At 53.2% G+C, this 12,723-nt stretch overlaps 1 protein-coding gene across 6 annotated transcripts in view; it reads right to left on the reverse strand.

The window, feature by feature from the left end:
* Positions 1 to 1,344: 1,344 nt before the first annotated feature.
* The window catches only part of Tln1 (talin 1), a 29,858-nt gene continuing 18,479 nt past the window's right edge, over positions 1,345 to 12,723 (reverse strand). For 5 of the 6 annotated variants that reach the window (XM_087549210.1, XM_087549212.1, XM_087549213.1 and 2 more), the window contains 30 exons: positions 12,518 to 12,637; positions 12,163 to 12,360; positions 11,904 to 12,043; positions 11,653 to 11,746; positions 11,480 to 11,569; positions 11,247 to 11,369; positions 10,266 to 10,409; positions 9,569 to 9,730; positions 9,228 to 9,368; positions 8,958 to 9,139; positions 8,651 to 8,783; positions 8,254 to 8,355; positions 8,006 to 8,176; positions 7,771 to 7,920; positions 7,565 to 7,666; positions 7,366 to 7,485; positions 6,318 to 6,464; positions 6,034 to 6,200; positions 5,761 to 5,944; positions 5,546 to 5,671; positions 5,331 to 5,447; positions 4,400 to 4,585; positions 4,210 to 4,317; positions 3,735 to 3,840; positions 3,436 to 3,560; positions 3,198 to 3,323; positions 3,046 to 3,108; positions 2,754 to 2,936; positions 2,018 to 2,146; positions 1,345 to 1,911 (listed from right to left, as the gene is read on the reverse strand). In XM_087549210.1, the coding sequence (XP_087405336.1) occupies positions 1,786 to 1,911; positions 2,018 to 2,146; positions 2,754 to 2,936; positions 3,046 to 3,108; positions 3,198 to 3,323; positions 3,436 to 3,560; positions 3,735 to 3,840; positions 4,210 to 4,317; positions 4,400 to 4,585; positions 5,331 to 5,447; positions 5,546 to 5,671; positions 5,761 to 5,944; positions 6,034 to 6,200; positions 6,318 to 6,464; positions 7,366 to 7,485; positions 7,565 to 7,666; positions 7,771 to 7,920; positions 8,006 to 8,176; positions 8,254 to 8,355; positions 8,651 to 8,783; positions 8,958 to 9,139; positions 9,228 to 9,368; positions 9,569 to 9,730; positions 10,266 to 10,409; positions 11,247 to 11,369; positions 11,480 to 11,569; positions 11,653 to 11,746; positions 11,904 to 12,043; positions 12,163 to 12,360; positions 12,518 to 12,637 (4,065 nt within the window). In that variant the 3' untranslated portion in view covers positions 1,345 to 1,785. 6 annotated transcript variants of the gene reach the window in all.

Raw genomic sequence — 12,723 nt, forward strand, 5'->3', positions numbered from 1 at the left:
TATGACATTGAATCTGGGATCCAGGGCCCGCAGCAGTGTGCAGTGGAGTGACCAGTCTGTGCGTCAGAGAAGTGATAATGCATCTTGATTTCCCAGTGCTTAGCACAGGCCTGGCTTAGTAAATATTGAATGAATGAATCACGGGGGACAGGAGTGATGGTAGCAAGTTGGCACTGTCCCTAATGGGCTTCCATCCACTTTACTGGGGAGGGAGCTGATGGTGATGGGTACCCAGAGCAGCAGCATATGAGAGGTGTTTTCTACTTGGAGGGAGAAATACTGAAATACGCTGGGCAGCGGGACAAACAAACCTCACACATAAAAACACTCCTAACATAAGAGGACTGTCATGCTTTGAGCAGAGGTAGTGAGTGCAGAGAAAAGCGGGAGACTGTGTATATACCTCCTTGACTAGCTTCCTCCCTGGAACCTCCAGGTAAGTCAGGCAGCTATAATCAGTAACCAAGTCTTGCCTGGCCTCTAGGCGGCGCTCTGCCCCTCTAACTAGAAAGTCTCAGACATGATCAAGTTCACCTGTTTTTTAACAAACATACTCCAACCCAATCAACAATTATACCAACGGAGAAGCCAGAATCTGGATTTTTTGCTTGATAACTGCATCAGCTAATCTTACCCATACAAGTGCATGCGTATGCACACAGACATACACACACACACACAATTTTTTTTTCTTTTTTTCGGAGCTGGGGACCGAACCCAGGGCCTTGTGCTTGCTAGGCAAGCGCTCTACCACTGAGCTAAATCCCCAACCCCTCACACAATTTTTTAAAAAAGGATCTGTGTGTACTCTAGGAGCCAGAAGTGGGCATTTATATTCCAGCTTTCCTTTACTTAATGTGTATGTGTCTAAGTGAGTTTATGTGAAGGAGCACAAGGTCAGAAGTGGGCACTGAGTTCCCTGGAAATGGAGTAGTTGTGAGCTGCTGTGTGGGTGCAGGGAACGGAACCGTATCCTCTGCAAGAGCAGCCAGTGCTGCTGAGCTCTCTCCGGTCCTTTAGTCCTATTATTTTAGGTACAGTTGCTTTTGAAAAATGGAATTTGGCCACGGACTACATCTGCACTCTTTTTATGTACTCTCTCCTGGTTATGAAGAATAAAGTGTACTGCTAGCCACAGAGAACAGCGACAGGTGCTGTCCCAGGGCACATGGAGCTTAAGTGTGGCCAGTGAGATGGGACAATGGAAAGCGGCTTTGCAGGCAGCTTCCCAAGTAGGGTGACTGACTCGTGGGTGCAGGCAGAAGGTGCTGATGGGCAGCCTGCTCTCAGCAACTCACCCCAGTGCCCCTGAGGAAGATCTCCCACCTCCTCACAAAGCCAGGCTGTAGCCATAGAGTCACCTTTATTGGAGCTTGACCTGTTGGGTTTGTAACCCTCAGGCTCCACAGGTAGCTGGGGCAGGGATAGAGTATCAAAAAGGGATGAGTTGAGCTGCTGTGGCTGTGGGGATTGGCTGGAAGCTGCTGGCAGGTTGGAGCAGCTGGAGCCCTGGCAGGGTAAAACTGAGGTATGGCAGCGTTAATAATACTCTTGGAGCGTTAATACTCTGGAGGGGACAGGCACTTGGGGCCCTAGGGTGCGAAGGCACTTGGAGTCAGGGAGAGGACACGGCTTGCAGTGGGACTGGGCAGGACCAGGCCCGGGGTTTGGCAGGCACTTTGGGGAGTGCTGGGGTTGGCAGCTTGGGCCCTGAGCAGCCCAGAAGGCTTTGGTAGTGGCAGGCACAGTCTCTGGGCTGGGTCTGCATTAAATACAGGGGTTTCCTCAGTGCTCGTCTCGAAGCTCTGAAGGCAAGAACTTGTACTGCTGCTGCCGGATCTGGGCAAGCTTTTTCCGAGCCTCTTCCAGCTCTCGTTCCTTCCGAAGCATCTCTTCCTGTGCTGCGATAATCTGAGGGATGGAGGGCCGAGGGACTCAGGAAGATGTGCATTAGGGGCAGAGGCAGGGGGATAGTGCAGGCAACAGTGTCCCCAAAAGTGTCCTCTGGGAGGCTCACCTGGGCAATGCCCCCAACCATTTTCTCCTTCACCACCACCGTCTCATTCTCCTGGTCTTCGAAGGCTGCAGCTTTCTGGGCCGCCTTTACCAGGTTATCTGAAGCCCTCTTCACTGCATTGCCAGCAGCCTGCCGAGAGAGCCAACAGCAACTCCTGAGAACTCAGGGTTCTAGTTCAGAGACCGTTATCACGGGTACACAGTGCTAACCATCAACCTTCCACAGCCTAGGACACCCGACTGGATTAGGTTGGCCTGTGGTTGTACCTGTGAGAACTGTCTTGACAGCATTAACTAAGGGGGCAGAACTATCACCTGTGGGCAGCACTACTGCTTGGGCAGGGGACTCTGGATTCTATGACTGGGAAAAGCTGAACACTAGCATGAAGCCAGGAACTCATGGCTCTCGCTCTTGCCTGTGAATGCAATTTAATGAGCTGCCTCAAGTTTTGCTACCTTGAGTTCCCAGCATTGATGGTCTACAACCCAGAATTGTGAGCCAAACACTTTCTCCCTTAAACTGCTCGTTAAGGTATTTACCGTTAGTGTCAAGAGATGAGAAGACCTCAGCACGGCAGTTTAAAGCAGTGCGGCAGACAGGACAGTGGGTCATCACTTTCTTTTTTTTTTTTGGTTCTTTTTTTCAGAGCTGGGGACCGAACCCAGGGCCTTGCGCTTCCTAGGCAAGCGCTCTGCCACTGAGCCAAATCCCCAATCCCGGGTCATCACTTTCTTACCTGAAGCCTCTTCATTGCCTCTGAGTCCTGATCTGCTTTGACCTTGCAAGCGACCAGGAGCTGGGCTGTGGAGGCAGCTACTTGCTTGGCTGAAGAAATGAGTTTCTCCTGGCTAGCATGGCCCTGGACAGCTGCATTGGCTGCTTCACACAGATTGTTGGTGGCCGCAGCCACCATACGGGCCTAGTGGGGACAAAGAGTTAAGGTAAGAATATGCCTCCCGCTTTGGTCCATTCTACTCCAGCCTCCGGGTCTACCCAACTCAGAAAGACACAGTCGGTGTTACACTCACAGCGGAAATGAGGCCCTGCGACCACTGCCCATCGTCCAGTGCATTGGCTGGAATGGCGCCCACCTGCAGGAGGAAGAAGTGAGTTCCCTTAGACCTAGGCCGTCCTTACTTCAGAGCGCCTTGTCCTGTTCTTCTGGCGCTAAGGTACTGACCTTTCCCTGAGCCACCAGCTCCCTCTGGGCTGCTGAGGCCGCCTTTACTAGTGCACTGGTGGCTGCGGCGATGGACTTGGCAGCTTCCAGGATTTGCTCCTCAAAGTTCAAGGACTCATCTGCCTCCTGTAGGGAGAAGGTTACAGAGCGGTGGGGAGTGGGGGAGGCAGAGAGAAAAGGGACAAAGGTGGAGACCTCTCGGCCCTGTGACAGGTGAAAGGGAGGGAGCAGCCCTGACCTTGGGCTTGGCCCGGGGCTTCAGTTGCTCTAGCTTTTTGGCCGCAGCCTCAATGGCAGCTGCGGCTCCCAGAAGCTCGTTCTCGGCAATAACAGTAGGGTCCTCGGGGTCCACCCACTCTGTTCCTGTGGGAAGGAGACAGGAGAGGAGGCTGAGGCAGGGCAGGGAGGTGGGGGCACTGGGGAGTTGGTTTAGCCTCACCTCACCCATGAGGACTGGAGACACAGGCTAGCTCACAGCCAACCAGGAAGCAGAGACCGTACCCTGACAAGAATTTGTCTTCCCTCGCTGTCTCTTACCTTTCATGGCTTCAGCAGCTTGGATAAGCTCAGTCACCGAGCCAGCAACTCGCTTTGAGTGTCCTGTCAGCTGCTGCTTTAGTTCTGGGTTTGGCTTCTGGAGGGTCTGTGTGGGGACAGAGCTCATGACACAGAGTGTCAGGTCTAGGTTTCACACTCATCTGTCAAACAGGGCAGCCCATGCTCCCGACCCCAGTCGCTAGAGCACAGCACCGCACGCCCTTTCCACTTCAGCCTGTTCAGGCACACACGGTGCACCATGCGCCACACAGTGAAGGGTGGTGTGCCACTCACCGGCTGACAAGCAAAAGCAGTGATGAGAAGGTGAAGGTAGAGAGGGGAGGCCAGGGGAAAGAAGACAAGAGAAGAGGAAGAGGTAAGTGGGAGGAGTGAAGACCGTCACAACAGTGGGGTCCCACAGACAGTTTGAAGTGAGAGTGGCTGGGTTGGGGTATGAGGAGCAGCGCCTCCTTACCAGCAGCACGTGGTCCAGCAGCTCCAGGTAGCCATTGGCACACTCCCGGCCAAAGTGTAGGGCTCGAAGCCGCACATCAGGTGCCACTTCTGGGTGGAAAGCTGCTTCCTGTCCACAGAGTGCAGATTAGCCTTAGAGCTTCAGGCCCCCGAACCCCTTGGTCTCACCACCTCACCAGCAGCGTTTCTACCTTGCAAGCCCGAAGCATGTCTGCAATAGCACGTCGGCTCAGATTGGCTGTGGCAATGACATCTTCCTGCCGACAGGAATTGCCAGCAGCAACAGCTTTGGCTGTTGCCATAGTAATACCCTTGGTCATTCGGATGAAATCTTCAGGGGTGGAGGTCTTGGCAGGGGGCTCTGGGGAACAGAAGACCTGTTGGAAAAAAAGAAAGACTATACAGTGTCCAAGATGGGAAGGCAACACAGCCAGGGTCTAATTTCCACATCCATGTGTTCAAAAAGCATTTTTCCTTTTCTTTTTTCTTTTCTCATATATTACATCTTAACAGAAGTTTCCTCTCCCTCCTCTCCTCCCTGTCCCTCCCCTACACTTCCCCCTCCTCCAGATCTGGAGGGCGGGCCTCCCAGGGATATCAACCAAATTCAAATTCGGCATATCAAGTTATAGCAAGACTAGGCACATATTCTCACAGTGAGGCTGGATGAGGTGACCCAGTAGAAGGAAAAGGGTCTCCCAAAACAGGCCAAAGAGCCAAGGCAGCCCCCACTTCCCAACTGTTAGGAATCCCAAAAGATCAGTAAGCTACACAACCAGAGCATGTACACAGAGGAACTAGGTCAGACTGGTTCAACCTGTGAGCCCCGAGGGGTCCTGGTTAGTTGATTCTGTGAGATGCAAACAGCTTTTCTAGAGTAGGCACTGTGGGTCAAGTCCCTGCAGATATTCCTATATCAAAGCTCATAGAGAGCAGTGCTGGTCACGGTTCTGACTGGAGAGAGACTGTTGAAATTTAAGTAGTGCCTTTTGGCCGGGATGCAGCGCAGCAGAGACATGACGGGATCATGTGGGAAGTACAGTATTAAGCAAGCAGAGTGCTGAGGAATGCAGGAGAGGCCCAACTCACAGTCTATCACCCAGTGCCCCGGGCTGTGCTCACCGCCAGTTCCTGACGTATGTGCTCTGTGGTTGCCTCTAGGGCCCGGGTGCCTTTGGTGGCCTCATCTTCCACAGCCTTCACAGTCTTGAGCAACGATGTCACATTAGTCACCATCACCTGAGGGCAGCAGAGAGTGGGGAGGAGACCATGTTTTAGAAGCAGGAGGAAGTGCGCTAACCATCCCTCCTCCTGCTGTTGCTCCTACTGCTTCCAACCTTAGCAGAGTTCTTGAGCTGCCACACTGCAGGGTCATCCCCAACTTTGCCCGCTGCAGCCTTCGTTGCACTGATGAGGTCTCCCAGGGCCTTGGCTACGTCCTTTACTGCATTGATCAGCACCACCTGTGAGGGAGAGGTTACTCTGCTTTGTGAGGGGGGAAGGGCAACAGGAAGTGAGGCTTAGGGCAGAATTAGAGATGTTAGGTAGATACCTGAGTTTCGGGGTCCTCAGCTCCTAGGCTGGCTGCACCAAGCTTGACTACATCAGCGAGGCGGGTAATGGTGGCCACTGAGGACTGGGCAGCTTGTGCCAACTTCTCCTGGCTCCCAGCTGCATTTTGTACCAGGACCTTGGTGTCCTCCACAAGAACCTTTGCTGTCTTTAAGATACCCTCCCTGGGGAGGCCCCACCAGTCAGCTTTCCTCAGAGTCCCAACCTTCCAGCCCATGCCAACCTGCCTCCCTCTGGGCACTTCCCTCCTCACCGGTGGTCTGCAAAAGTTTCGGCACCCTCACGGTTAAGTGTGCCAGCAGTAGCAAACATGATGGTGGTGTCAAGGTCAGCAATGATACCAGACACAGCACTGGCTGCTGTGATGCAGGCCTGGGTACCACGATTCCCAGCCTGGAGTGCAGCCAGAACATGGGAGACCTGTAGGCAAAGGGAAAGGGAAAGTCAAAGCTGCCTATGCTTGAGAGAACAAGGAAACAGGCTGGAGAGGTACACGGAGATGGGAAAGCCACGCCGCCCCAGGAGATCAGTAGTCACCTTCTCTGATACTCTGCGGGCGCACTCTATGAGCTCCTTCTTGGTGTAGACATCACTGGGGCTACACTGCAAGGCGCCTGCCTTGGTGACCAGAGCAGAACAGCCATGGCCCAGCTCCTGTACTCGGTGCTTGATATGCGCACCTATCTGTGAATAGCAGAGGGGACATTGATCATTTTATAAGAGTGCTCAGGAGCCTCCAATGCACCTAGAGGAACCACTGAGGATGCTTAAAAACCTAGAGCAGTGGGATGGATAAACACTTGTGTGAGCCTGGCCACCGGAGTTTGGTTCCTGGAACTCACAGTGGAAGGAGAGAACTGACTTCCCAGTTGTCCCCTGACCTCTACACGTGCATTATGACATGTGCACAGCTGCACTCACACACACACTGCAAACACACACACTAATAATGATAAACAAACACAGCTTAAAAAGAACCATGTCCCACAGACTAAGGGAGCTCTATGAAAAGTCCCCACACAGTCTTTTCTGGTTTCATATCCAAGCAGGAGTCACCTCCTACACATTCAATAGTGAGAAGGCACCATGTGGTAAGGACTGTGCTAAGCACCGTGGGGAGGAGGGAGATGCACTTGTGTTTGGGTATTTGAACCAGAGCCTGTTTGGGTTTACGGAGGGTTTGGGGATTAGGCATGTCCTACTTAGATCCAGTCACTCACTTTCTTGGGAGGAGAGCCAAGAGCTTAAGCAAGGACAAGCTGTGTGGATTTGCCACACAGAAGCACCAGGAGACTCTCGGCCCAGCAGCGGTACCATAGGTCTTACTAGGGTTGACAGAGGCTGGAGAAGCAGAACCCAGAAGCCTCTGGATCCTGAGCTGTCCCTTTCACCCTGTGACTGAAGGCTTGAATCCTTTATGTCTACACACAGCCTGCTTGCCCTTTATGGAGCAGCCTTGATGGTGTGCTGCCTTCTGTCTGACTAGCTAGAGTAAGGGAGTGTGGGACACCCCTGAGGCTGCCATGGGAAGAAGCACCATGAACTGCAATCTCCTGAGAGAAGGCAGTGTGGCCGCCATGGTTACCTCCTCATTCTCAGCAGCCACAGCTGCAGGCTTGGCTTGTGAGGCCAGTCGGCCATAGTCACTGGTCAGCTGGTTGGCAAGAGGGCCCAGCTCTTCAGGGCTGGTGTTCGACTTGGTTACCTAGTGATAAGGAAAAAAGTGAAGTTCTGACCAAGCTCAGCTCTCCCAAGGCAATCAGTCCCTTCTGTCCCAAACTTACCATTTCTTGAACAGTGACAGCTATGGCCTTGGCTGTCCTCACCATGGTTGTCTGATAATCTACGAACGAACCTTCTGGTTCACCCATAGGTCCTTCATCTAGCTGAGGGAGGAGGATGAAGCAGAGAAAGACTGTCACAGTCACTGCTTCTGTACCCAGAATCCCTCTGGTAAGCCTGTGTGTCCCCAGGTACCCAAGGCTCTAACCTGGTTGATAGCCTGGGTGATGGAGTCCACCATGCCACCAACGACCCCTGCAGCACTAGCTGCTTCGTTGAGGGTTGTTGTCAGGTCTTCTACAGCTTCTGTCATCATCTGCACAGCTTCCTCCAGGGCTTCCTGGGTGTGTGCTGCTTGCTATGGGGACAAGAGGAAAAGAGCCTGTAGCTCCTGCTTTTCCAGATTGTGCTAAAGCCTTCCCCACTCCCAGCCCCCGTCCTACCTTAGGGTTACCACCGGCCTCCTTGGCAGTGTATAGCAACTGCAAGGCAGACTCTGCCAATGTTTTCGTCTGGTCCAGAAGTGCCATCTGCTGTGGGTGGCTCAGGGTCTTAGATGCAGCACCCACTGCGGCCAGGGTGAGTGGCTCAAAGTACTGGGCCATTTGGGACACCTGAAACAAGAAACTGGGTTTAGCATCATGTACTCTTAACCTATGCCCTTAGACTCCTCACATGACTCCTTACATACCTTGTGTCCCAGCTGGGAGGCTTCAGCTCGAGCAGCACTGGCCAGTGGCTCAATGAGATGGGAAATTTCCTGCACTGCAGTGAGCATCTGGGTGTGCAGAGCCTGGAGAGGAAGCAGACATCGGTTTTGAGTGTAACTGTAACAGTGCCCATTCTTCCTTCCAACTGTTTGCATATGTGATGGTAGTGGGGACAGAACCGGGAGCTCTGGATGTGCTTCACACACTATCATTGAGTTACAACCTAGCCGCAAGCTTCCTTCCGTATCTAACTCCTTACCTGGCCCCAGAAGATTCCGGCCCTCGGATGTCTTTGTCAAGATATCTCTGAACTCCTTCTCCCTCTACATACCCTTCCCTGAACCTGAAATCTCTACTCTTGAATACATTTCTCCTCACCTCTTGGGAGATTCCTTCACGGGGAGCCAGCTGTTGGCTGACAGCAGCAAGAGAAGCCTGGTCCAGGTCCCGCAAGCAGCTGTTCAGAGCTGCAATGGCTGTCTCACACTCCAACTGTCCCGGGGCTTTGTCTCTGCATACACATCACAGGTTCCACATAAACACTACCTCTTTACAAGCTGCTATTTATCCCCCCTCCCCCCCCCAATCTGCAGTAAATGTTCTCTGACAGTGCGCCATCTCATTCCAACTCAGTCATTTGCCACGGTTTTGTCCCTAGCCACGCATGCTTTCTAACCCTTAGTACCTCATGCTTGTAATAAGTTTCTTGATGGAATCTGAGACAGTCCGAGAGTGGCCAGCTAGCACCGACCAACGTGGAGGATCCCGTGGATTGACTGCTAATGCCCGAGCTGTCTGGATGAGCCCTCCAGCACTCTCTAACATTGTCTTAGCAGAGATTACAATGGGCTCCATGGCAGCTCGGCCCTGAGGAGAGAGGTGGGACAGAGGTGGGTCTCATGACTTAAGCTTCCAAAGATGAAGTGGGTCAGGAGTTTCTGTCCCAGTGCCTTACCTCAGGGCTGATCTGGGCAGGAACGCTAGAGAACTCAGGGTTGGATGCAAAGGCACTCAGGTTATCCACAGCTTCCAGCAGAGGGGCTGTGGCCGCTCGGCACTGGGCCCGGTTCTCTTCTGTGAAGGCCCCATCTAGTGCCTGGAAGCCAACAGGGAGCCTTAGGACTAAGTAAGCAGGCGCACAAGTGAACCCAGGCTACCCACAAGGGCTCAAAGGACTGAAGAATCTGGATAGGCAAGGATAAGAGAATCTTGAAAAAGACCCCAGAAAATGAGTAGGAGATTCAGGCAGAGAAGGTGGCATGGGTCAGGGAACCTGAAAATTCAAACACTCGAAACCTTGATGGTCTTGACAAGATTGGCTGTACTGTTGGCCACCTCCTTGGCTGACTGTACAAACTGGCGCTTGGCAGTGGGATTGGCAGTCCGAGCGGAAGCCAGGCGACAGCTGTTACACAGGGCAGAAGTGTGCTTGGCCACAATAGTGGCTGCAGACAACACCTGAGGAGACAGAGGTGGAAGCGCTGTGACAAGAGCTGGAGGGAGGAATGCAAACCTAAGGGAGCCATGTCAGAGGTGGGAGACAAAGGATGGACCCTTCGGAGGTTGGTATAGGAAGCAAAGTGGATGTGTGGAGAAAAAAGTGCTCAAAGATGAACTGGGGGGTTGAGGATTTAGCTCAGTGGTAGAGCACTTGCCTAGCAAGCGCAAGGCCCTGGGTTCGGTCCCCAGCTCCGAAAAAAAGAAAAGGAAAAAAAAAAGATGAACTGGACATGAGATGGGAGAAGCGGACAACAGATAGATCCATTAATGGAGGGAAATCAAAATGGGACAAGTGGGAGAAGGGGCTCAGGCATCTCTAGAGAAGATGTTTCCTCAGTGTTATGCAGAAGTACATCAAGACTCAGAAACAAGCACTGTGTGGAAGGTGAGGGATGTGTCCCGGCCTCCTCCTCCCTCACAGGTGCTTCTGATCCCTCTTTCCTCTTGAAGTCCTTTCTCAGCCTTGCCCATGGTACCTGTCCTCTTGCATTACCTGGGCCTGGGTACAGCCAGGCTCCCCCAGACTCTGACAGGCCATCTGAATTGCCTGGTTTGCGCGGGCAAACTGTGTGGGTTCCACCAGTCCTTGCTGTCCAGCTTGGCTATTGGGGTCAGAGACACCAACCAGATATGCTGCCTGGGGAGAAGTGAACAGTGGTGGAGGGATGGGGTTAGAGAACAGACTTCTCTTTCTCTTCTGTGCGGAGAGAAGCAGTTATAAGAAACCACAGTTAACCTGCCTAAAACAAACTTTCCTCTTGTTAAACCGACCCAAACTTTTCAGAAAATTAAAAGGCAAATAGGCTGGGTATGGTGGCGCTTTCCCATAATCCCATGCCGAGGAGACAAAGGGGATGGTGAGTTTGCCAGGAGTAGTAAGTCCCCATCTCAAACAAACAATTTTTATTGAGGTTCATTAGAAGTATGTGTGTTTATGGATCACAGAATGAACAAAACAAAGTACAGAGAGGGAGAGGGAGGGAGGGAGGGAGGGAGGGAGAGAGAGAGAGAGAGAGAGAGAGAGAGAGAGAGAGAGAGAGAGCGTGCACGCGCATATGCACGCAGTGCTCAGTTGAACTCTAGCTCAATCCTCAGCAGTGTTAATAAAAGTCTCACAGCTGGTCAGTGTGATCAAAACAGAGTCCCAGCAACCTGGGCTTCCGATAGCTTCTGATGACCATGCCCCAGGAGGGAGAGCACCCCCCCACAGGAGGGAGACCGCCCTCCTACAGGAAGGAGAGCACCCCCCCACAGGAGGGAGGCCGCCCTCCTACAGGAAGGAGAGCACCCCCCACAGGAGAGAGACCACCTTCCTACAGGAAGGAGAGCACCCCCCCACAGGAGGGAGACCGCCCTCCCACAGGAAGGAGACCCTGATCCATCTCACACTAGCTTCTTGATTGACAGCCGTGAAAGGGAGAAGCAGCACGCATGGGAAGCAAGAGCTGCTCTCTGGTACACCTTAGGACATTACCTGTGCGGCTGCCTCAGTGAAGCCGCAGAGAGCCTTGGAGGCTGTGGCAATGGCATCTCCAAACTCTGGCAGATTTCCATTCTTGGCATTCTGGGAGATGCCAGTCATGGCTTCACCTAGGACCTAAGGAAGAGTGGGTATCAGGAGGTTCTGATCATGTCTACTGAGCAGAAATGTACCAGTGTTAAGTCACCTTCCCTCCCTGCCTCTCTGGAGCTCCCTGGCCCACTAACCTTAGAGTTCTCCATGACACTGTCCAAGCAACCGAAGTAGGACATGTCGTTGATGGGCTGCACTGGGTTCTCCAGGAGCTCTCGGACCGTCTGTGCAGGGAGAGCAACATGACATTCAACTGACCCTCCCTCAGCCCCGGCTCCTCCGCCCCAGCTCCCATGCGAAGGCTCACCTCTAGCTGCCGAAGTGCGTTGTCACACTCCTTCTGGCCAGGGGCTTGCTGGGTGCACATGGTGATGAGCTGGTTGATGCTGTCTGTCACTGCCCTGATTGGGAAGGGGAGTGTGGAACTGAGTCCTGGGTGCATGGGGTTGTATATATTTCTCTTTTGTTTTACTACTGCTAAGCTGGGGGTGTCTCATGAAATATCTCCTCTGGCCGTCTCATAGGTCCCCAGAGCTGAGATTCCCAGGTCCAGCTTACCGGGCAGCTGCAGCCAGCTGACTCTTGAGGTTGGGAGCAGCAGGGTCTGTGGACAAGGCCTTAGCAGCCAGAAGAAGTTTGCTCGAAGACATGGATATGCCCTTCAAGTTGGACACCACCTGGGCTCGGTCCTCCTGGCTCTGTTGAAGGGAAGGCATACATTATTCTGTTCTACTAGACTAGAGATGAAGGAACTAGGAGCAGACCCAGATTCTGAACACCCTACTTTGCTCTCAACTAGACCCTCTGCCCTTCGTACCGGGGCCTGTCCAGCCATCTCCACACCAGCTTCCAGGAAGGTGCTGAAGTCCTGTCCGAATCGACCTGAGGCCCGAGCCAGGTCCTGTGGGGTTCCTCGGGAGGCCTGCACCAGCTCTGTGGCCGCCTGATTTAACCCAGCAGCAGCTTCATTCAGTCGGCTCTGTGCTTCCTGAAACGTCCCGGTGCTTGGAGGAAGCTGCAGGGTCCGAGGGGAAGTCAGACAGATGAGTGGGGATGATGGGAAGAGAGTTTAGGAAGGGAAGGCAGGCTAGGGAGGATGGCGCAAAGCCTGGGCTTGTAAGAAGCTACAGACGGCAGGGTCAAAGGACAGGTCATGAGACAGACAGTCCTACCGAGTCACTCAGGAGTCGCTTGCTGGCATCTCCAACAGCTCTTAGGGCGTTATCCACATCTCTCTGGCCAGGCAGGCAGCTGACACAGCGGTTCAGGGCCTGCGTCACTGCTTTAGCCACCTGAGGTGGGAAAGAAACAGGGTTGCCAAAGGGAGTGATTTGGGAGAGCCCCTTTTACTCTGGGACATAGGAGTTAACCAGAGGTC

Source organism: Rattus norvegicus, chromosome 5 (assembly GCF_021556685.1).
Source record: "Rattus norvegicus strain SHRSP/BbbUtx chromosome 5, alternate assembly SHRSP_T2T, whole genome shotgun sequence".
In the NCBI taxonomy this organism is placed as follows: domain Eukaryota; kingdom Metazoa; phylum Chordata; class Mammalia; order Rodentia; family Muridae; genus Rattus; species Rattus norvegicus.